We start from the raw sequence: 25755 nt of genomic DNA on the forward strand, positions 1-25755 counted from the left end.
ACACTGAGTGACTATACAGCTACAGCACTTCACTATATATCACACTCAGTGGCTATACAGTTACAGCACTTCACTATATATCACACTGTGACTATACAGTTACAGGACTTCACTATATATCACACTGAGTGACTATACAGTTACATCACTTCACTATATATCACACTCAGTGGCTATACAGTTATAGCACTTCACTATATATCACACTGAGTGACTATACAGTTACAGCACTTCACTATATATCACACTGAGTGACTATACAGTTACAGCACTTCACTATATATCACACTGAGTGACTATACAGTTACAGCACTTCACTATATATCACACTGAGTGACTATACAGTTACATCACTTCACTATATATCACACTGAGTGACTATACAGCTACATCACTTCACTATATATCACACTGAGTGAATATACAGTTACAGCACCTCACTATATATCACACTGCGTGACTATACAGCTACAGAACTTCACTATATATCACACTGAGTGACTATCCAGCTACATCACTTCACTATATATCACACTGAGTGACTATACAGTTACATCACTTCACTATATATCACACTGAGTGACTATACAGCTACATCACTTCACTATATATCACACTGAGTGACTATACAGCTACATCACTTCACTATATATCACACTGAGTGACTATACAGCTACAGCACTTCACTATATATCACACTCAGTGGCTATACAGTTACAGCACTTCACTATATATCACATTGAGTGACTATACAGTTAAATCACTTCACTATATATCACACTCAGTGGCTATACAGTTACAGCACTTCACTATATATCACACTGAGTAATTATACAGTTATAGCACTTCACTATATATCACACTGAGTGACTATACAGTTACAGCACTTCACTATATATCACACTGAGTGACTATACAGTTACAGCACTTCACTATATATCACACTAAGTGACTATACAGTTACATCACTTCACTATATATCACACTGAGTGACTTTACAGCTACATCACTTCACTATATATCACACTGAGTGACTATACAGCTACAGCACATCACTATATATCACACTGAGTGACTATACAGTTACAGCACTTCACTATATATCACACTGAGTGACTATACAGTTACATCACTTCACGATATATCACACTGAGTGACGATACAGTTACATCACTTCACTATATATCACACTGAGTGACTATACAGCTACATCACTTCACTATATATCACACTGAGTGACTATACAGTTACATCACTTCACTATATATCACACTGAGTGACAATGCAGTTACATCACTTCACTATATATCACACTCAGTGGCTATACAGTTACAGCACTTCACTATATATCACACTGAGTGACTATAAAGTTACAGCACTTCACTATATATCACACTGAGTGACTATACAGTTACATCACTTCACTATATATCACACTCAGTGGCTATACAGTTACAGCACTTCACTATATATCACACTGAGTAATTATACAGTTATAGCACTTCACTATATGTCACACTGAGTGACTATACAGTTACAGCACTTCAATATATATCTCACTGAGTGACTATACAGTTACAGCACTTCACTATATATCAGACTGAGTGACTATACAGTTACAGCACTTCACTATATATCACACTGAGTGACTATACAGTTACAGCACTTCACTATATATCACACTGAGTGACTATACAGTTACATCACTTCACTATATATCACACTGAGTGACTATACAGCTACATCACTTCTCTATATATCACACTGAGTGACTATACAGCTACAGCACATCACTATATATCACACTGAGTGACTATACAGTTACAGCACTTCACTATATATCACACTGAGTGACTATACAGCTACATCACTTCACTATATATCACACTGAGTGACGATACAGTTACATCACTTCACTATATATCACACTGAGTGACTATACAGCTACATCACTTCACTATATATCACACTGAGTGACTATACAGTTACATCACTTCACTATATATCACACTGAGTGACTATACAGCTACAGCACTTCACTATATATCACACTCAGTGGCTATACAGTTACAGCACTTCACTATATATCACACTGAGTGACTATACAGTTACAGCACTTCACTATATATCACACTGAGTGACTATACAGTTACATCACTTCACTATATATCACACTCAGTGGCTATACAGTTATAGCACTTCACTATATATCACACTGAGTGACTATACAGTTACAGCACTTCACTATATATCACACTGAGTGACTATACAGTTACAGCACTTCACTATATATCACACTGAGTGACTATACAGTTACAGCACTTCACTATATATCACACTGAGTGACTATACAGTTACATCACTTCACTATATATCACACTGAGTGACTATACAGCTACATCACTTTACTATATATCACACTGAGTGATAATACAGTTACAGCACCTCACTATATATCACACTGCGTGACTATACAGCTACAGAACTTCACTATATATCACACTGAGTGACTATCCAGCTACATCACTTCACTATATATCACACTGAGTGACTATACAGTTACATCACTTCACTATATATCACACTGAGTGACTATACAGCTACATCACTTCACTATATATCACACTGAGTGACTATACAGTTACATCATTTCACTATATATCACACTGTGTGACTATACAGCTACAGCACTTCACTATATATCACACTGAGTAATTATACAGTTACAGCACTTCACTATATATCACACTGAGTGACTATACAGTTACATCACTTCACTATATATCACACTCAGTGGCTATACAGTTACAGCACTTCACTATATATCACACTGAGTAATTATACAGTTATAGCACTTCACTATATATCACACTGAGTGACTATACAGTTACAGCACTTCATTATATATCACACTGAGTGACTATACAGTTACAGCACTTCACTATATATCACACTGAGTGACTATACAGTTACAGCACTTCACTATGTATCACACTGAGTGACTATACAGTTACATCACTTCACTATATATCACACTGAGTGACTTTACAGCTACATCACTTCACTATATATCACACTGAGTGACTTTACAGCTACATCACTTCACTATATATCACACTGAGTCACTATACAGCTACAGCACAACACTATATATCACACTGAGTGACTATACAGTTACATCACTTCACTATATATCACACTGAGTGACTATACAGTTACATCACTTCACGATATATCACACTGAGTGACGATACAGTTACATCACTTCACTATATATCACACTGAGTGACTATACAGCTACATCACTTCACTATATATCACACTGAGTGACTATACAGTTACAGCACTTCACTATATATCACACTGAGTGACTATACAGTTACAGCACTTCACTATATATCACACTGAGTGACTATACAGTTACATCACTTCACTATATATCACACTGAGTGACTATACAGCTACATCACTTCACTATATATCACACTGAGTGACTATACAGCTACAGCACATCACTATATATCACACTGAGTGACTATACAGTTACAGCACTTCACTATATATCACACTGAGTGACTATACAGCTACATCACTTCACTATATATCACACTGAGTGACTATACAGTTACATCACTTCACGATATATCACACTGAGTGACGATACAGTTACATCACTTCACTATATATCACACTGAGTGACTATACAGCTACATCACTTCACTATATATCACACTGAGTGACTATACAGTTACATCACTTCACTATATATCACACTGAGTGACTATACAGCTACAGCACTTCACTATATATCACACTCAGTGGCTATACAGTTACAGCACTTCACTATATATCACACTGAGTGACTATACAGTTACAGCACTTCACTATATATCACACTGAGTGACTATACAGTTACATCACTTCACTATATATCACACTCAGTGGCTATACAGTTATAGCACTTCACTATATATCACACTGAGTGACTATACAGTTACAGCACTTCACTATATATCACACTGAGTGACTATACAGTTACAGCACTTCACTATATATCACACTGAGTGACTATACAGTTACAGCACTTCACTATATATCACACTGAGTGACTATACAGTTACATCACTTCACTATATATCACACTGAGTGACTATACAGCTACATCACTTTACTATATATCACACTGAGTGATTATACAGTTACAGCACCTCACTATATATCACACTGCGTGACTATACAGCTACAGAACTTCACTATATATCACACTGAGTGACTATCCAGCTACATCACTTCACTATATATCACACTGAGTGACTATACAGTTACATCACTTCACTATATATCACACTGAGTGACTATACAGCTACATCACTTCACTATATATCACACTGAGTGACTATACAGTTACATCACTTCACTATATATCACACTGAGTGACTATACAGCTACAGCACTTCACTATATATCACACTGAGTAATTATACAGTTACAGCACTTCACTATATATCACACTGAGTGACTATACAGTTACATCACTTCACTATATATCACACTCAGTGGCTATACAGTTACAGCACTTCACTATATATCACACTGAATAATTATACAGTTATAGCACTTCACTATATATCACACTGAGTGACTATACAGTTACAGCACTTCACTATATATCACACTGAGTGACTATACAGTTACAGCACTTCACTATATATCACACTGAGTGACTATACAGCTACAGCACTTCACTATATATCACACTGAGTAATTATACAGTTACAGCACTTCACTATATATCACACTGAGTGACTATACAGTTACATCACTTCACTATATATCACACTCAGTGGCTATACAGTTACAGCACTTCACTATATATCACACTGAGTAATTATACAGTTATAGCACTTCACTATATATCACACTGAGTGACTATACAGTTACAGCACTTCACTATATATCACACTGAGTGACTTTACAGCTACATCACTTCACTATATATCACACTGAGTGACTTTACTGCTACATCACTTCACTATATATCACACTGAGTGACTATACAGTTACATCACTTCACTATATATCACACTGAGTGACTATACAGTTACATCACTTCACGATATATCACACTGAGTAACGATACAGTTACATCACTTCACTATATATCACACTGAGTGACTATACAGCTACATCACTTCACTATATATCACACTGAGTGACTATACAGTTACATCACTTCACTATATATCACACTGAGTGACAATGCAGTTACATCACTTCACTATATATCACACTCAGTGGCTATACAGTTACAGCACTTCACTATATATCACACTGAGTGACTATACAGTTACATCATTTCACTATATATCACACTGAGTGACTATACAGCTACAGCACTTCACTATATATCACACTGAGTAATTATACAGTTACAGCACTTCACTATATATCACACTGAGTGACTATACAGTTACATCACTTCACTATATATCACACTCAGTGGCTATACAGTTACAGCACTTCACTATATATCACACTGAGTAATTATACAGTTATAGCACTTCACTATATATCACACTGAGTGACTATACAGTTACAGCACTTCATTATATATCACACTGAGTGACTATACAGTTACAGCACTTCACTATATATCACACTGAGTGACTATACAGTTACAGCACTTCACTATGTATCACACTGAGTGACTATACAGTTACATCACTTCACTATATATCACACTGAGTGACTTTACAGCTACATCACTTCACTATATATCACACTGAGTGACTTTACAGCTACATCACTTCATTATATATCACACTGAGTCACTATACAGCTACAGCACATCACTATATATCACACTGAGTGACTATACAGTTACATCACTTCACTATATATCACACTGAGTGACTATACAGTTACATCACTTCACGATATATCACACTGAGTGACGATACAGTTACATCACTTCACTATATATCACACTGAGTGACTATACAGCTACATCACTTCACTATATATCACACTGAGTGACTATACAGTTACAGCACTTCACTATATATCACACTGAGTGACTATACAGTTACAGCACTTCACTATATATCACACTGAGTGACTATACAGTTACATCACTTCACTATATATCACACTGAGTGACTATACAGCTACATCACTTCACTATATATCACACTGAGTGACTATACAGCTACAGCACATCACTATATATCACACTGAGTGACTATACAGTTACATCACTTCACTATATATCACACTGAGTGACTATACAGTTACATCACTTCACGATATATCACACTGAGTGACGATACAGTTACATCACTTCACTATATATCACACTGAGTGACTATACAGCTACATCACTTCACTATATATCACACTGAGTGACTATACAGTTACAGCACTTCACTATATATCACACTGAGTGACTATACAGTTAAAGCACTTCACTATATATCACACTGAGTGACTATACAGTTACATCACTTCACTATATATCACACTGAGTGACTATACAGCTACATCACTTCACTATATATCACACTGAGTGACTATACAGCTACAGCACATCACTATATATCACACTGAGTGACTATACAGTTACAGCACTTCACTATATATCACACTGAGTGACTATACAGCTACATCACTTCACTATATATCACACTGAGTGACTATACAGTTACATCACTTCACGATATATCACACTGAGTGACGATACAGTTACATCACTTCACTATATATCACACTGAGTGACTATACAGCTACATCACTTCACTATATATCACACTGAGTGACTATACAGTTACATCACTTCACTATATATCACACTGAGTGACTATACAGCTACAGCACTTCACTATATATCACACTCAGTGGCTATACAGTTACAGCACTTCACTATATATCACACTGAGTGACTATACAGTTACAGCACTTCACTATATATCACACTGAGTGACTATACAGTTACATCACTTCACTATATATCACACTCAGTGGCTATACAGTTATAGCACTTCACTATATATCACACTGAGTGACTATACAGTTACAGCACTTCACTATATATCACACTGAGTGACTATACAGTTATAGCACTTCACTATATATCACACTGAGTGACTATACAGTTAAAGCACTTCACTATATATCACACTGAGTGACTATACAGTTACATCACTTCACTATATATCACACTGAGTGACTATACAGCTACATCACTTTACTATATATCACACTGAGTGATTATACAGTTACAGCACCTCACTATATATCACACTGCGTGACTATACAGCTACAGAACTTCACTATATATCACACTGAGTGACTATCCAGCTACATCACTTCACTATATATCACACTGAGTGACTGTACAGTTACATCACTTCACTATATATCACACTGAGTGACTATACAGCTACATCACTTCACTATATATCACACTGAGTGACTATACAGTTACATCACTTCACTATATATCACACTGAGTGACTATACAGCTACAGCACTTCACTATATATCACACTGAGTAATTATACAGTTACAGCACTTCACTATATATCACACTGAGTGACTATACAGTTACATCACTTCACTATATATCACACTCAGTGGCTATACAGTTACAGCACTTCACTATATATCACACTGAGTAATTATACAGTTATAGCACTTCACTATATATCACACTGAGTGACTATACAGTTACAGCACTTCACTATATATCACACTGAGTGACTATACAGTTACAGCACTTCACTATATATCACACTGAGTGACTATACAGTTACAGCACTTCACTATGTATCACACTGAGTGACTATACAGTTACATCACTTCACTATATATCACACTGAGTGACTTTACAGCTACATCACTTCACTATATATCACACTGTGTGACTTTACAGCTACATCACTTCACTATATATCACACTGAGTGACTATACAGTTACATCACTTCACGATATATCACACTGAGTGACGATACAGTTACATCACTTCACTATATATCACACTGAGTGACTATACAGCTACATCACTTCACTATATATCACACTGAGTGACTATACAGTTACATCACTTCACTATATATCACACTGAGTGACAATGCAGTTACATGACTTCACTATATATCACACTCAGTGGCTATACAGTTACAGCACTTCACTATATATCACACTGAGTGACTATACAGTTACAGCACTTCACTATACACTCACTGGCCACTTTATTAGGTACACCTGTCCAACTGTGTGTTAAGACTTAATTTCTAATCAGCCAATCACATGGCGGCAACTCAGTGCATTTAGGCATGTAGACATGGTCAAGACAATCTCCTGCAGTTCAAACCGAGCATCAGTATGGGGAAGAAAGGTGATTTGAGTGCCTTTGAACGTGGCATGATTGTTGGTGCCAGAAGGGCTGGTCTGAGAATTTCAGAAACTGCTGATCTACTGGGATTTTCACGCACAACCATCTCTAGGGTTTACAGAGAATGGTCCGAAAAAGAAAAAAAATCCAGTGAGCGGCAGTTCTGTGGCCGGAAATGCCATGTTGATGCCAGAGGTCAGAGGAGAATGGGCAGACTGGTTCGAGCTGATAGAAAGGCAACAGTGACTCAAATTGCCACCCGTTACAACCAAGGTAGGCAGAAGAGCATCTCTGAACGCACAGTGCGTCGAACTTTGAGGCAGATGGGCTACAGCAGCAGAAGACCACACTGGGTACCACTCCTCTCAGCTAAGAACAGGAAACTGAGGCTACAATTTGCACAAGCTCATCGAAATTGGACAGTAGAAGATTGGAAAAACGTTGCCTGGTCTGATGAGTCTCGATTTCTGCTGCGACATTCGGATGGTAGGGTCAGAATTTGGCGTAAACAACATGAAAGCATGGATCCATCCTGCCTTGTATCAACGGTTCAGGCTGGTGGTGGTGGTGTCATGGTGTGGGGAATTTTTTCTGGGCACTCTTTGGGCCCCTTGGTACCAATTGAGCATCGTTGCAACGCCACAGCCTACCTGAGTATTGTTGCTGACCATGTCCATCCCTTTATGACCACAATGTACCCAACATCTGATGGCTACTTTCAGCAGGATAATGCGCCATGTCATAAAGCTCGAATCATCTCAGATTGGTTTCTTGAACATGACAATGAGTTTACTGTACTCAAATGGCCTCCTCAGTCACCAGATCTCAATCCAATAGAGCATCTTTGGGATGTGGTGGAACGGGAGATTCGCATCAGGGATGTGCAGCCGACAAATCTGCGCCAACTGTGTGATGCCATCATGTCAATATGGTCCAAAATCTCTGAGGAATGCTTCCAGCACCTTGTTGAATCTCTGCCACGAAGAATTGAGGCAGTTCTGAAGGCAAAAGGGGGTCCAACCCCTTACTAGCATGGTGTACCTAATAAAGTGGCCAGTGAGTGTATATCACACTGAGTGACTATACAGTTACATCACTTCACTATATATCACACTCAGTGGCTATACAGTTACAGCACTTCACTATATATCACACTGAGTAATTATACAGTTATAGCACTTCACTATATGTCACACTGAGTGACTATACAGTTACAGCACTTCACTATATATCAGACTGAGTGACTATACAGTTACAGCACTTCACTATATATCACACTGAGTGACTATACAGTTACAGCACTTCACTATATATCACACTGACTATACAGCTACATCACTTCACTATATATCACACTGAGTGAATATACAGTTACAGCACCTCACTATATATCACACTGCGTGACTATACAGCTACAGAACTTCACTATATATCACACTGAGTGACTATCCAGCTACATCACTTCACTATATATCACACTGAGTGACTATACAGCTACATCACTTCACTATATATCACACTGAGTGACTATACAGTTACATCACTTCACTATATATCACACTGAGTGAATATACAGTTACAGCACCTCACTATATATCACACTGCGTGACTATACAGCTACAGAACTTCACTATATATCACACTGAGTGACTATACAGTTACATCACTTCACTATATATCACACTGAGTGACGATGCAGCAACTTCTAAATATATTGTAGAGGATTGTAGTCACTCAGCTGCAGGTGAGGTCGGCACAGACAGCAGTATTGCAGCCATGTCCAGGCAGGTTTATTTAAAGTTCATAAACCGCTCCGGATGGCAAAACAAACCGCAGCCTTTTCTGGCACAAAGTGAAAAGAGAAAGTAAAAATTTCAACCAATATTATGGGTCCGCCCGCTCAGGATAGTATCTGGGTTCTTTAGACCTTAGCACAGACCAACACACAGGAGATCCCACATCTCCAGACACTGAATGAGACACTCAGTCTCCATACTCTGTCAAACCAAAACCACATCTCTGGGTTTGGGAGATGTGAGCGGTCGTTCTCACCCACGTCTTATGACCGCTTGTAAAACCTGGCCCTGGAATGGCCTAATAACTCTCTCAGCATTATATGTGCTGGAGCATGCTTCCAAGCTCACATCACCGCAGCTAATAGCCGCGATGACACATATCTCCCCTCAAGGACTCATCCGATGGCCGTCTTACAATATGCATATTTATTTAGTTGGTGAGTATGTGATGAACAGCCCGGCGCTGTTTGTCAATACGTGACGAATGGGGGTCCCGCTGCCCCAAAACGTGACGGACAGCGGACCCTGTGTCACCAATATGCCACAATCCCACCACTGACACGGGTGTATCAGCGGACGGAGGGACGCGATACACTGCCGGCACACAGATATCACAGGCACAGTGGGGGCTTATCTTAGTTATCCCACCACCGGCACCATGTGACAAAAATATCCAGCAAGCTAATCTCGCTCTAACAATTTATCGCAGGGGGTATTTTGGATACCCCACCACTGCTAACAGCCTTCTACGGACTGCGGGGATTTATGTATATCACACTTTCTCAGTTCCACTTTGGAACTCACAGCTCTCCGGCGCCCCCCTTACCCTCAGGTCAGTCAGGGAACTGCACCTAGAATAATTAGTCACCGGACGGGCAGCTTGTTGTGAACTGGCCTCTAGGCTTCTCCAGTAAGGGAATTATCAATGCTGTGGCCGCAGCCCCTCATTCAGCAATATAAGACCCTTCTGGACTGCCAGCTAGCCGCAACAACCGTGCACAACATGCTGCCACCAGCTCCTGGTTTCTCCGCTAAAGTTATAGACTCAAGGGAGGGGTTCGAAGCCAACCCACAATTAGTAGCGATTATCTAACAAAGGCGTATAGTTCGATTCTTAGAGCATGGAGACAGACTAAATATTAAATCATTTATTTCCCAAAATGAGGGCAGTGATTACAGATAAAAGTTGCTATAAAATTGAGACATAAAATATGTAGAATAGACAAGTATAAAACAAAAATGGAGGAAACAGAAAGAAATTACACTCACAGTTACATATTGTTCCTTAGGCAGCCCATGCGGCGTGGGGTAGGGAGAAGGCGGAGCCACACGTCTCCACTCATCTGGGTTCTTGTCAGCTCGGATGCTGTAGCTCCAACTGACTGGGATATCATAGGGAGCACCTATTGTCTAGGGTCTTGTGACCTCACAAAATGGGCGGTCTGGGAAAGTCCCACCTCCCTTACTCTCTAGGTAGAAATCTTACTACAACTTATAATAATCATAACTTAGCGAGGGAAGCCCGCACAAACACATATATGGCGTCATTGTTTGTGGTTTATTGGGTACAATAATTCAAGCCCAAATATGCAGTAGTTCTTATACACCATTTAGAAGGAACCCATATCTCAGGTTCTGAAGAGATTATAACTGAGAAAATTAGGAATTAGCAAGCTGGCCTTGTGCCCTTCGCAGAAATGTGAGTTTTGTGTTTCTACCATAGATGTGCCGCGTTCTATGACCAAATGATTAGATCTCCACTATTTCCTATGAGGGTGCTGAGCACATGTTTTCAGAACAAAGTGTTCTTTTCCCACTGCTGTGCTTCAACAGGAAGTTGATGGCTTCAGGTTGCAGCACAGGTCTGTGTGTGTGTGTGTGTAAGCTGTGGATGAAAAGAGGAGGGAAGCGACAAGCTGACAGCCTGATTTTCTCTGTGTGTGGAGGAGGGGAAGATCCTAGAAAGTTCTAGAAACATCTTTACAGAAAAAACAACATACTTCAATGACATTGTATATCACAGTATATAGAGGTGTACTGGTATATAGAGCTGTATCTCTACTAACCATGTGCCTACAAAGAAGAACAGCATGAAGAGATATAGCCATAGAAAATTCTCCAGAAGAGATTGGGGCTGAAGTTTGGAGCCCCATAGGTAAAAATTAGCGCAGTCCCATACTGTATAACCCCTTTTTTGTTCCTCCTACTATTAAACTTTGAACATATTGCAATTAATAAATATTCCACAACAACTGGAAAACAGAAACCAATTATTTATTGGATTTGTTCATTTTTCATCTAGTTTTTGCTGTTTTTTATTTATACAAAATTCTTCCTTTTATTTCTACCTTGTTATGTCTATTAAATATGTTTTTGCTTTTTTTATTCACCAATGTGGGAACGGTTTCTGTTTTGCAGGTTGTCGCCATTTTATCAATTGTACAGTTTTTTTCACAAATGTGCTCCTTTTACCTATGGAGTGATTTTATGTATGTCTGAAGTTTTTGGCACAAATTTAGTGACATTTTCATGGAACATGAGACATTTTGCTTTGAAAAGACACAAAAAAGTAGAGTTAAAACTTGAGTATGTTTCTTAATTTTGCTCAAGGATTTGGCACAGTAAATGTCACCGAATTGCACAAGAAAATAAAAAGGTGTTTCCTCCATCTAGTTGGTACATTTCCAAATGTAAAAGTGAAACTAAGGAGCAAAGGCGATAACAGTTAGATGGCAAAAGCACACTGAGACTAAAGATACAGAAGAGAGAAGTTCTTATAAGAAATGGACGTCGACCAGCTTCAAGAAAGTATCCGCAACTTCAGCCTGGATGACGGGCCCCGGGGTAATCAGGGCTACTCCCGGGTTCTCCTGCAGATCTTCGGTTACCCCGGTCATGGGAAATCGTCCTTCATCAACTCCTGTAAGTACGTGCTGGATGATGGAGAAGATTTCATAGCACACGCTGAAGCAGCAGGTAGTGATGAACCCAAGACAATGGAGAGACTTGCCTATGACCTCACCAAGAACATCACCATGGTGGACAACAGAGGAGGTTCAACCATGAGCAGCTTCCAGAGAGCGGAGATCTACGCCCAACTGGGTGAGTAAATGCTAAAAACATGAATATGGATAGAGAATAACAGTACTGTCCTTATTACATCCTCCTACACATTGTATGATATAGAGGACATCCATAGCCGGACCTAATGATGGTATATGGAGGATCGGCCATGACAAGGTAACAGTGGGTCCTTGGTTATTATAACATTTGTCTGGGATAAAATAATTGGTTCTAAAGTCCATCAGCAGGTTTTTATTACATAATCTAGCGTAATATAGCGCAAGAATGCCGATGCCAGGGATGAATCACTTACTGGGCTGCTTGCTGCAGTTCTCATAGAATACCTGTTTTCTCTGCTGTAGATGTAGCAGAGCTGAGATGCAGACCGCTGTATAAACTCACCCATACACCTGGTTGGCAGCTGTGTACACTGAGTAATGTGGGCAAGCTGCCAATCAGTGGGGGGCGGGGTTACACAGATTAGCTGGACTGCTCTGCATGTGAGATGTAGTCCGGCAGTGTTAGAAGGGGTTATCCACTATCGGACAACAGCTTCTCAATCCCAATGTTTTCTCCTAGTAAAATAATAACATTTACACTCACCTCTGGCTTCATCGTTCCCCCTTTCAGATCAAGAGGTAGTGAGATCTGCGGCTTTATTTACAGCAGCTTTCAGTAAAGGCAGCATATTTTTATATAACCTCTTTACATTTCAATACACTGTGTCCATCTGTCAACAATAGAAGCCTCTGTGCGGTGACTATAATACAGGAGTTGGTGGAGCTGTATGATCAATGTCAGGGAATCGGATTCTACCAGACACCAAAAGCATTAGAATTACATTGTGAATCCAGTGTAACAAGCGAGGGCCGGTATTGTGCTCAGTCTGTCAGGCCTGAGACCCAGGTCAGGAACATGGACAAGCCTCATGTTGCTTGGAAGCAGCCTCCTCAAGGGAGAGAGCCAGGAGAGCCATTCACCAATCTGCACAAGACCAAGCACTTCTTGTGGAAACTTCCCAACCAGGCAGAATGGATCTTTCATGGTTTTGAGCAATGTGACGAACAGCCCACCGCTGTTCGCCAATACTTGACGAACGGGGGTCCCGCTGCCACCAAAACATGACGGACAGCGGACCCTGTGTCACCAATAGGTCACGATCCCACCACTGACATGGGTGTATCAGCAGACGGAGGGACGTGACACACTGCCGGCACACGGCTATCACAGGCACAGTGGGGGCTTATCTTAGTTATCCCACCAATGGTACCATGGGACAAAAATATCCAGCAAGCTAATCTCGCTCTAACAATTTACCACAGGGGGGTATTTGGGGGGCCCCACCACTGCTATCAATCTTCTACGAACTGCGGGGATTTATGTATATGGTTAACCAAACGTCGCCGCTCATCTGCACGTCTCTCTGGCACGAGGACTTGAGCTGTTCTGCCTAACTTTGGGGAGGGAATCCCTTATCCTTTTGGGTTTGTGACCTCACGGAATGGGCAGTCTGGGAAGGTCCCACCTTCCTCTCTTCAAGTTATGATTTGGCTACAAAACTTATGAGGATCATATCTTAGCGGGGGGAGCCCACACAAACACATATATGGTATCATTGGTTGTGATTTACCGAATAGAATCCGAAAACACCAAACATGCCATAACTGAGACATTCTATTTGGGTGCAATCCATATTTCAGGTTCTGGAAGTCTGAGAATTTCGCAAGAGGCCCCGTAGGGAAGCCGGGTCCGCGCATATCACGGAAATATGACTATTATATCTCTGTCATGAGCGGAATGCGAGCTAGGCTTCTTTTTAATATTTCCTATACCTGCAACCAGCTTTTGGTTTTCAGAACAAAGACACTGCTTTCCCTTGCCGGGGGGTAGGGCTGCAAGAGGAAATGGTCAGTTTCAGGTTTCAGATGCTGTCAGAGCTGGTGAGACTTGGGGGAAGGGACTGCTATAAGCTTACAGGGTACAATGTAACTCAGAAGGGGAGGGGGCCGATGGAGAGGGCTGCAAAAAGCTGACAGGCTACTTTCTCATAGAATGGCAGATTTTCTAGAAAGATCCAACAGACAACATCATATTTTGCAGACATTGTATATCACAAGCAACAATGGAGCAATTCCAGGATATGTCCCAGAGAGTGACGAGGTCTGTGGAGTGTATTACTCAGGTGACAGGCCGTGCTACAGAGCTCAGGTAAAGGCCTCAGGGTGGCAATGACCATGTACCAATATGTCTAATGCTGCAGCCTGAATATGGCTGTGCAGCGAATTAACCCAAAGTCACACACAGTGTAGGACAGACTAAGTGGAGCACAAAGGGATAATTGAAAGGGAACCAAACACTAACGGAAGGTGGGAGTGGAGACCCCTAGAATGATCTAACATCACTCTGTCCTATTGTCCCTATATAAGTTTCACACCTATCACTGAGCAGGATATCTAATCCCTGCCTGACCCTGGCAATATGCCCTGCACTGGGGAGGACAGGATGAGCGCTAGTCAATCCTCACTACCGCTAAAGACAACTGGGACAGACAGACAAAACAAGGGAACACTTAGTTTGAGAAGACTCAGAGAGAAAAACCAATGTCCTCCAAACTCCAAAAAGAACGATAGCCGACAGCTACTGCTCCAAACCCTCAGCCGGGAAATGCAAATAGAAAATATCACCCACAGTAAGTTTGGAGTTATAAACACTCAGGTCCAGGTGTGGCCATTAGCACCAGGAGAGTTGGACACTAGTCTGCAAAGCAAACTATTGAGACCTTCTGCAGACAGATGCAGTGCAATGGTCTGCAGCCTCTGACACATCTGTGACAGTACCCCCCCTTCTACGAGTGGCCTCCAGACACTCAAGACCAGTTTTCTCAGAATAAGAGGTATGGAGTGAGCCAACCAACCTGAGGGCATTCACCTCTGATGCAAAAACACACATTCTTTCCTCTGGGCCATAACCCCTCCAGTGCAACCAAGTATTGTAGGGAAAGACGTTGAAGGCGAGAGTCTACAATACTCAAAATTTGAAACTCTAGGTGTCATGATCCAGTCCAGGGTTTGCTTTCGGCTATCTTCTCCCTGGACAGGTCAAGCAGGGGTTAATCCCCTCAGCATCGTTTTGGATCTGTTTTTGCTATTTCAGTTCACTGCGGCCTGCAGACGACGTCAGTGATAGTTCATGCTTCCAGGCTAGAGCAGTTGACCTGTATACCCTAGTGATCCTTGTGCCTCTGACTTCCCGTATTAGTGTCTGGCACGTTTCCTATCCCTGACTTTGTGTACGTTTGGTGGTTTCCCTACAGTGTATGACTTGGCTTGAACTCTGAACCCCGCCTCCAGTTTTCTGTCTCTGATACTACGCTATCGACCTTTTGACTCACTGGCTTGTACCCTGACTCCCCTTTCCGACTCACATTTTGGGTACCGTGTTCCCATCTGGCTCTGACTTCTGGCTTGTCTCAGACCACATGCATTACTGTGACTTCTGGTACTTCGTCTTCCTGTTTGTTGCTGACCCGGCCTGTCTCCTAGTGGTGGTCTGCACATCTGCACGATGGTGCTACACGGTGACTGCAACCCCTTTTCCCTTACCAGTGCCCCTGGTGGAGGTTGCGCACAACTGCTCCGCAGTTGCATTACATTATCACTGACACTACATTAAAGGGGATTTTGCACCTTTTTTTTCTCTGGTATGGATCCGCTCCGTACTCTGGCGGACCAAGTGGCCAACCTTACTCAGATGATGCAAGAATTATCGGTGGAGCACAGAGCCTTGGTTACTTCTCAGAAGCAGGTGCAGAGGGAGATGGCTGAGACAGTTAAGATATCCCGGGGACTTCCTCTGTCAGTAAGTCTGGTGACGTGACTGATGTGTCTCTGCACTCTCCTGAACCTTCGGTGAAACTCCCTGACACCTTCTCTGGCGAGAAGGATAAGTTCTGCATGTTCAGGAAGGGTTGCAAACTATTATTTTCCCTTAGACCCGGTCTTCAGGGGATGAGAGTCAGCGGGTGGGGATAATTATATCTTTACTGAGGGAGGGTCCGCAGCCCTGGGCATTTTTCTTACCCCCAACTGCCCCTGAGAAAATGTCTGTAGATAAGTTCTTTGAGGCTCTGGGCCTCATCTATGATGAACCAGACTGAGTCAGAATGGAAGAGGACGCTATTATGGGTCTATATCAAGGAAAGCTCTCTGCCGAATGGTACTGTTCGGAATTTCGGCGATGGTCCCCAGAGGTGTTCTGGAACGACTCAGCACTCAGGTATCAGTTCTGGAAGGGACTGTCTGATTGTTTAAAGGACACTCTGGCTCTTCATCCTCCTCCAAGCTCTCTGGAAGAGGCCATGACTCAGTCCGTTCTCATGGATAGGAGGTTACGGGAGAGGAGTCATGCAACGGAAGGCTCCTTTCCTTCCAGTTAAATCAGAACCCTCACAACCTGCTGAGCCCAAGGAAGTAGGGGTCGTCACCTTCAAGGAAAAGGAGAGGAGATGGCGACCGGAAGGCAAACTTTGTTTTCACTGCGGTGCTCCAGGACATTGGAAGAAGGACTATCCCTCCTGTCCTCCTACCCCCAAGGTGTCGGGAAAACGCATAAGTCTGGGTAACTACCAAGGAGGTTGCCCAGACTCACAGGTACCTTTTTCTTCATTCCTTAAAGTACTGTTAAAAGTGGAACTTGGTGTTGAGAATTACTTCACTCCCACTTCGGCCTTTGTGGACTGTGGGTCATCCATGAACCAATTGACTCTAAACTGGTGGTCAGCTGTAAGTTAGGAACAGTTAGGTTGGGGACTCCCGTTGAAATCGTGGCCATTGACTCTACACCTCTCATCAAGGGCGGGGTTAATTTAATCTCTGAAGAGTTCATCCTTAAGGTGGGGGCCCTACACCAGGAGCATGTTTTGTCTTGGATAATCTCCCTGTTGGCCTGGTGTTGGGGTTTCCTTGGCTGTTGCTTCATAACCCGGTTATTGACTGGGAGTCCCGAGATGTTGTGAAGTGGGGACCTAATTGTTCTGAAGGTTGTCTTACTACTATGTCTATTTCATCTGTCAGTTTGGAGGGTATTCCAGAGTACCTGAAAGACTTTGCAGATGTGTTCTCCGAAAAAGAGGCTGAGGTCTTACCACCACACCGCCCATTTGATTGTACCATTGATCTTGTTCCTGATGCTAAATTGCCAAAGGCCCATTTGTATAATTTATCAGGTCCTGAGCAAATGGCCATGAAAGAATACATCTCTGAGAGTCTTCGCAAGGGGCACATTCGTACTTCTGTGTCCACTGTGGCGGCTGGGTTCTTTTTTGTAAAAAAAAAAAACGTGGTGGTTTGTGACCATGTCTCGATTTCCGAGAGTTTAATAAGATCACTGTGAAAAATATGCACCCCCTCCCATTTATCCCTGATTTATACAACTGTCTGGGGCTAAGTGGTTTTCTAAATTGGATCACTGCGGGGCATACAATCTTATCCGTATACGGGAAGGGGATGAGAGGAAAACTGCGTTTCTCACCTCTGAGGGACTGTTGAAAAATTTGGTGATGCCTTTCCGTTTGACTAATACACCAGCTGCTTTCCAAAATTTCATCAATGATATCTTTTCTGACTTTATTGGGCTCTTCATGGTAGTATATCTTGATGATATTCTGGTGTACTCTGTAGTGAAGCAGACCCATATAGGTCATCTTTGTGCGATTCTCCAAAGACTCCGGGAGAACTGTCTGTGGCACCCCTGAGGCTCAGTCGCCACAGAGGTACTGCACCTCCTCCTGAGGTGTGGTGCCCCACCATCCAGGTAAGTTGGAGGCTCCTGACCACGCTCCAACACCTGCACCCCACACAAGACAGTAGTTCAGCAAAGCCACATTGCGGCTCCTTGCTCAGAGGGTAGCAGAGCACCTTTGGTGGTTCCCTGCTTGGAACACGAGACGTGCTGGGAGGTGGGTGGAGTTGAGAATACATAAAAGAGCGGGTAGGTTTAGAATTACAGGTCAGTCTGACAGTAGGTCAGGAGGGAAGAAGCCACTCAGAGAGGAGTGGGGATCCCTGGAAGAGGGATGGAGGAAGGAGTGCTGCAGCTGCCTCAGTGATCTGAGCCAGCTGGCACGGGAAAGGAAAGGAAAGGAGAAAGACATTGAACTGAAGCCTGAGCTTCCATAAGAGAGAAGGACAAGTACGGAACGTAGGAGTAAAAGGGAACACAGAGGACATGGGTTAGAGGAGGAACCCTGCCTAGAAGTTCTAAGCGCAAGGCCGGGGCCCGGTCCCCGAGGTTGTATGAACACTAATGGTTCTGCAGCAGACACCGGTGGAGTAGTGGGCTGTAAATGCACTATTCCATCTAAGACTTGGGGCACGACAGCAACACGGATAGAGAACCGGGACTCAAGAGGAGTCCCCGAAGCAGGCTACAGCTGTCTGCCGTACAAGTAGAGTTCTTGGGAACATCTGTCAGGAGGCACTCCAGTGTAACTCAGTACTGGGAGTACTTCACACTTAAAGGCACTATAGGGGAGACGTTCAGAAAGGCACATTTTGGCAGAGCGTTGGAAGGGAGCATTCCTTCTTGCCTGGAGGTTGATTGAGTCTCTGACCCGGAGGACACAGTACGGAGGCAGGCACCTGTGTGTTCTACAGACTGTGAGTAAAGCTTTGGAACTACAAGCCCTGGTGTCCTCCATTCATTCTCGTGCCAACGCACCCAGCACTGCTACATCTGGATACCAGCTTCTACACCGCTTGTGCCTCTCCTCTAATTCCACATCTCCACTGCCCTGGGACTACAGCTCCAACTGTGGGGAGCTTCACCATCTTTTCTGCACCACACCATCAGTCTCAGAGGATCTGCATGCAGCGTCGGCCTAATACCTCACTTGCCGAACACCACAAGTGGCGTCACAAACTATTCATCTAATTACATTTCACAATTTAATCTCCTTTATTACTTGGGCGCCCAGGGCCACGGACCGGGTCACTGCTGCTGTGACACATCCCCCTGACACCGGCCCAGTACCGAGTACCCCACGGCCCTGGGAGGGCGACCCATGTCTCTTTGCTAAACCAGAGAAATATTTGTTTTTGGTCCAGGAGTTGTCCTTTCTGGGGTTCATCTTGTAGGCTGAAGGATTTCGTAGGGACCCCAGAAAGGTTCAGGCATTTGTGGACTGGGTCCAACCCAAAGATCTAAAAGGTGTTCAGCGCTTCTTGGGATTCGCTAATTAGTATAGGAAATGTATAAGGGTTTTTTCTCAAATTGTTAAGCCTCTCACTGATTTGACTCAACAGGGGTCTGATATCAAGAATTGGCCTGCTACAGCCGCAGCAGCATTTTCAGCGTTAAAGAAATGTTTCATGTCTGCCCCTGTATTGATTCAACTGGAGCAATCTTAAGCGTTTATGGTGGAGGTGGACGCCTCGGAGGTGGGGGTGGGAGTGGTAAAGTCCTAGGGACCTGCCACTTTAACCAATTTAAGACTTTGTGCCTTTTTCTTGAAGAACTTCTCTTCTGCAGAAAAGAATTATGATGTAGGTAACAGAGAGTTGTTGGCCATTAAACTGGTATTTGAAGAATGGAGGCATTTTTTGGAGGGGGCGGTCCATCGAATCACTGTGATTACAGATCATAAGAATCTGTCTTACATCGAGTCTGCCAAGAGGTTGACACCGAGACAGGCGAGATATTCACTTTTTTTTCCTCACGGTTTCAGTTCTGTATTACTTTTCGTCCCGGTTCTAAAAATGTCAAGGCTGATGCCTCGTCTCATAGTATGGACCCATTATCACCTCCTGAACCTTCCTCCATTCTTCAGCACGGTTTGGTTGTGGCTGGGGTATCCTTGTTGTTAGAGCGGGAGATTCGTGAGGCCCAATCCCTTGCCCCTCCATCATTGCCTGTTAATAAGCTCTCTGTGCCCATTCAATTTCATCTCAGGATACTTCGGGAGTTTCATGATTCATCCCTGAGTGGGCATCCTGGAATCTTGGCTACCTGTAAAGCTGTCTCTAGGTTGTTTTGGTGATCCTCGTTGGCCTCAGATGTGGTTACGTTCATGTCGTCCTGTGATGTATGTGTAGGGTCGGTGGTGGGGTGCCGAGCTGGGGGGGGGGGTGGTCCTACTTTTGTACCGCGCAGAGATGATAACAGAGACACGATGAGGCAGATTCTGGGTGCAACAGGTCCAAGTTTATTTCATTACTTGCCGTCCGCCTGACGGCCTCCGCAGCACACCGCACGTTTCTTCACTTGTCGGCCCTCCGTTTCCAGAGCCGTTTACACACCGTACTTTTACAATAGGGACGTACATATGCGTACTGTCCCTCCTTCACTTGTTTGACGCTCCTGACAGGTCCGCCACTGTGGCCGCCCTAGGCCCAATAACCAACAGCGCTTTCACTGGTCAGTCGTCGTGTCAAATACGGTATATGGCACTCACTGCCTCGTCTCTTCTGCGGTATCTTTCTGTCAGGACCACCCCCTGACGTTTCCTCTCCTCAGTCCCCTTGGTCGGATTCTCCTCAGGGCACACAGACTGGCGAAGTCCTCCTGTCACCTGAGCTCCCCCTGGGGACTGGAACTTTCTGGAACCCTCCCTCAGTATTTATAACTCCCCCGGTTCCTTGAAACTGTCACTCTAACTGTCACCACGCCCCCCATGACCAACGGTTTCTAAAGCCCTAAGCTGCTGTAAAGTCCTTTGCTCACACTCCACCCTGCCATCTAATGGTCATCCCAAGGTACTGCACGTCCACTACACTTTCCTAGTTGTTTCCCCACTGTAATCACTGACTCCTACCTACACTGTGCAAACCTATCTTTCTTCACTCTGACTAGTCCGTCCGTCCATCAGGTCACCTTCCCTACACTCCCCCTTCCTTTGTCCATTGTCGTCCTCGACAATCGTCATCCCTGCCTTCGTCGTTCTGAATCTACACCTACATTCTGTTGTCGGACCAGAAGTTGAGCCAAACCCACTATCTGCGGGGGCCGAACTATACTGGGAGCACTATGCTCTGAGCAGCCTACTGCTACTCACCAGCGCGCACGCCACATGACAACGTCTTTCAAATTGGGCAAGGTACACCCGTATTCTCTCTACGGCGTGTATCTTTCCCCTACTGTTACCTTTCACTATCCGGTACGCCATGATCGAGGCCACTCACCTACCAGATCATTGCCGGCGCCCTCCTTTCCTTCTTCAGGGGTGTCCGTGGTGTTGGGGACCTGACCTAGGACGGCTGTCTTTCTCATGTCTTCCCACTCATTTTCCTTCTTTCAATTACATGTCATGGTCGGCGTCCCGGTCTCCCAGACCTCAACTCTTAGATCCCTACCGGATCTCACACTTTCCTTTGGTCCCGCAGACCTTCCCTTACCCGGACCTGTTGCATTTTACTTTGGCATATCATACAATAAACAACTTTATAATAGCACAAGTACCCATTTTTATATTATTTTTTTTTTTCATTTTCTTTTGCTTTAAAACTCAACGTTCAACAATAAACATCGCCAGTACTCCTTTTCCCTTTCTTGGACATGAACACTCCCTCTTGTCTTCGTATCCCCGTTCTGTCAAGTTTAAAAAGTAAACACAATCTATCCTGTAAGAGGAACATAGAAAAACAGACATAAAAATCACAGATAAACATTTCTTTTTTTTTTAAAAGCTGACCGCGAACTGTCCTTTTGACCTGCACAACGGTGCAACGAACTCCTGACAGTTCAATCCTCCTTTCGGTGGTCAGTAGTATGGGACCCCACAACCGTGGAGCTCCCAGGATGCAAGAAGTGTCCCTTTCTGCAAGATAGTATAAACGAGCCGTCCCGGGGGTCGTGCAGCCGCCATGCCAGCCTCTCCCCTCTCATGGAGCAGGTTCCAGACTTCCTGCCCCCTGGCCCTCTTCTTCTCTATAACTCCTGCGACCCAAACAGAGGGTCCGGCATGAGCCCTGGACTCCGGTGGGCGGGCCTCCACTGAAAAAGACCGCAAGACAGAAACGGCCGAAGATTTCTGTGGCCCAGCAGCCGCTGGGGTCAGGTGGCAAATGGGGACAACCGGGTCCTCGGGGGCTGGAATCACAGGGCCCGCTAAGTCGGTCGCAGCCGACTCCAGCAGCGGCATAACCGCGGCCTCAGGACAGGCCGCATCCACTACTTCCAACGGAGTCGGAGTAACGGCCGATTTCAACAATGCAGCTGCTATTAGCAGGGAAAGCGCAGCAGCATCTTCTTTGGGTGAGCTCTGCACTGGTGACTCCGGGCGGGGTAGTTCGGGGACATGAGCGGGGACCTCGCTCAGCTCTGCATACACCACGGGGCCCTGGTAACTAGGCCTTCCGGTGCGCAGGGGGCCGCGTGCTGCAGCAGAATGGTGGGGGCCGCTTGCGGAGGCACTGGTAGGGCCGGGGGTACTCTCACCTTCCCCGGCGCTGCGGCCTCCGTTCCATCATCACGCAGTTTCCCCCGCAGCCTCCGTTCCTTGCTCCACTGTCCTGCGGGCCTTCCCTCCGGACTCGGGGGCTCCGCTGAGAAGTCCTCTGCTGGTATTGGTGGCAGCCGTTCTCGCTGACTCCCCTCAGGCTCCGCTCCCCGGCTCAGCATCCCGCTGCCTGCCCGTAAATCTGAAGATGACTTCTGGTGCAGCTCCATCTCTCGCCGCCATTGCCACTCTAGGCGGCCGATGCTCCGACACCCGCAGCATCTCATACCGTCCGTTGGGCAGCACTCGAATGGCGTCAGACAGTCGCAGCCAAGTTTTTCTTCTGTGCCACTCCTGCTGGGTGGGGCGTTGGCAGACCTTTCCATCCATCTGCCAGGGTCCAATATATGGAAACGTCGGTCTCCGGGCATATATTGCTTCCTTTTGGGGTACGTTGGAGGGGGTCCCAGTCCATTCTGAACAACTGCAAACACCCGGACCTCTCCTCTGCGCTGAAGTAATACCGCCATCTTGGGCAGAATCAGCTACTGCCTTGGATCCTCTGCAAGAAACACAGATCCGACACAGCGTCCCAATTTGTAATCCACAGGTCAGTAATTGGTAGTCCACAGGTGTTTATAATCCGAAATAGAGCAGTCCAAGTTTTCCTCAGTCCTTCAGTTGCAGGCCTGCCGCAGAAGATAGCGTATTAGCGGCGGCGATCCTGCCGACTACGCCAAATGTAGTGTCGGTGGTGGGGTGCCGAGCTGGGGGGGGTGGTCCTACTTTTGTACCGCGCAGAGATGATAACAGAGACACGATGAGGCAGATTCTGGGTGCAACAGGTCCAAGTTTATTTCATTACTTGCCGTCCGCCTGACGGCCTCCGCAGCACACCGCACGTTTCTTCACTTATCGGCCCTCCGTTTCCAGAGCCGTTTACACACCGTACTTTTACAATAGGGACGTACATATGCGTACTGTCCCTCCTTCACTTGTTTGACGCTCCTGACAGGTCCGCCACTGTGGCCGCCCTAGGCCCAATAACCAACAGCGCTTTCACTGCTCAGTCGTCGTGTCAAATACGGTATATGGCACTCACTGCCTCGTCTCTTCTGCGGTATCTTTCTGTCAGGACCACCCCCTGACGTTTCCTCTCCTCAGTCCCCTTGGTCGGATTCTCCTCAGGGCACACAGACTGGCGAAGTCCTCCTGTCACCTGAACTCCCCCTGGGGACTGGAACTTTCTGGAACCCTCCCTCAGTATTTATAACTCCCCCGGTTCCTTGAAACTGTCACTAACTGTCACCACGCCCCCCATGACCAACGGTTTCTAAAGCCCTAAGCTGCTGTAAAGTCCTTTGCTCACACTCCACCCTGCCATCTAATGGTCATCCCAAGGTACTGCACGTCCACTACACTTTCCTAGTTGTTTCCCCACTGTAATCACTGACTCCTACCTACACTGTGCAAACCTATCTTTCTTCACTCTGACTAGTCCGTCCGTCCGTCAGGTCACCTTCCCTACATATGTGCTCATGCCAAAAGCTCCAATAACTGGCCAGACGGGGAATTGATGCCATTGCCAATTGCTGATAGACTGTGGACTCATCTGTCCATTGATTTTGTCACCGATCTTCCTCCTTCTAGTGCTAAAACAGTCATTTGGGTGGTGGTGGACAGGTTTAGTAAGCAGGAGCATTTTGTACCTTTGACAGGTCTGCCTAATGCTGAGACACTAGCTAATTTGTTTGTGGGACATGTGGTGCGACCGCATGGCGTGCCTGTGTGTTACGATCCCGCCGCTGACACCGCTATGTCACGGATGGAGGGACTTTACTAATAATTGATCTTTTAATTAAGTAATTTAAAATATAACTTTTATCTATTTTCTAAGTACGGGGTTCTACGGTGAATTTGTGCTAATATAAAAATACTATTACATTAAGGCTGTGTTCACACACAGCGTTTTTTTTCGCGTTTTTCCTGCGGATTTACAAAAAAATCCATGCAAGAAACGCTTAAAAGAAGCTTCCCATTCATTTTAATGCATTTTGCACTTTCTGTGCAT

General features: G+C 44.3%; 1 protein-coding gene and 1 long non-coding RNA gene across 2 annotated transcripts in view; one reads left to right on the forward strand and one right to left on the reverse strand.

Annotated features, from left to right (window-relative positions):
* Positions 1-11558, reverse strand: part of LOC141073461 (uncharacterized) — a 30118-nt gene extending 18560 nt beyond the window's left edge. Inside the window, exon 1 of the long non-coding RNA XR_012226963.1 lies at positions 11459-11558. This is a non-coding gene — a long non-coding RNA (uncharacterized lncRNA). The remainder of the gene's footprint in view (positions 1-11458) is intronic.
* Positions 11559-12909: 1351 nt separating this feature from the next.
* Positions 12910-25755, forward strand: part of LOC141073440 (uncharacterized) — a 132165-nt gene continuing 119319 nt past the window's right edge. Inside the window, exon 1 of the mRNA XM_073560653.1 lies at positions 12910-13291. Coding sequence (XP_073416754.1) covers positions 12973-13291 — 319 coding nt within the window. The 5' untranslated portion in view covers positions 12910-12972. The remainder of the gene's footprint in view (positions 13292-25755) is intronic.

Source organism: Dendrobates tinctorius, unplaced genomic scaffold (genome assembly GCF_039654945.1).
Source record: "Dendrobates tinctorius isolate UK_male_01 unplaced genomic scaffold, ASM3965494v1 ptg000301l, whole genome shotgun sequence".
NCBI classification, from domain to species: domain Eukaryota; kingdom Metazoa; phylum Chordata; class Amphibia; order Anura; family Dendrobatidae; genus Dendrobates; species Dendrobates tinctorius.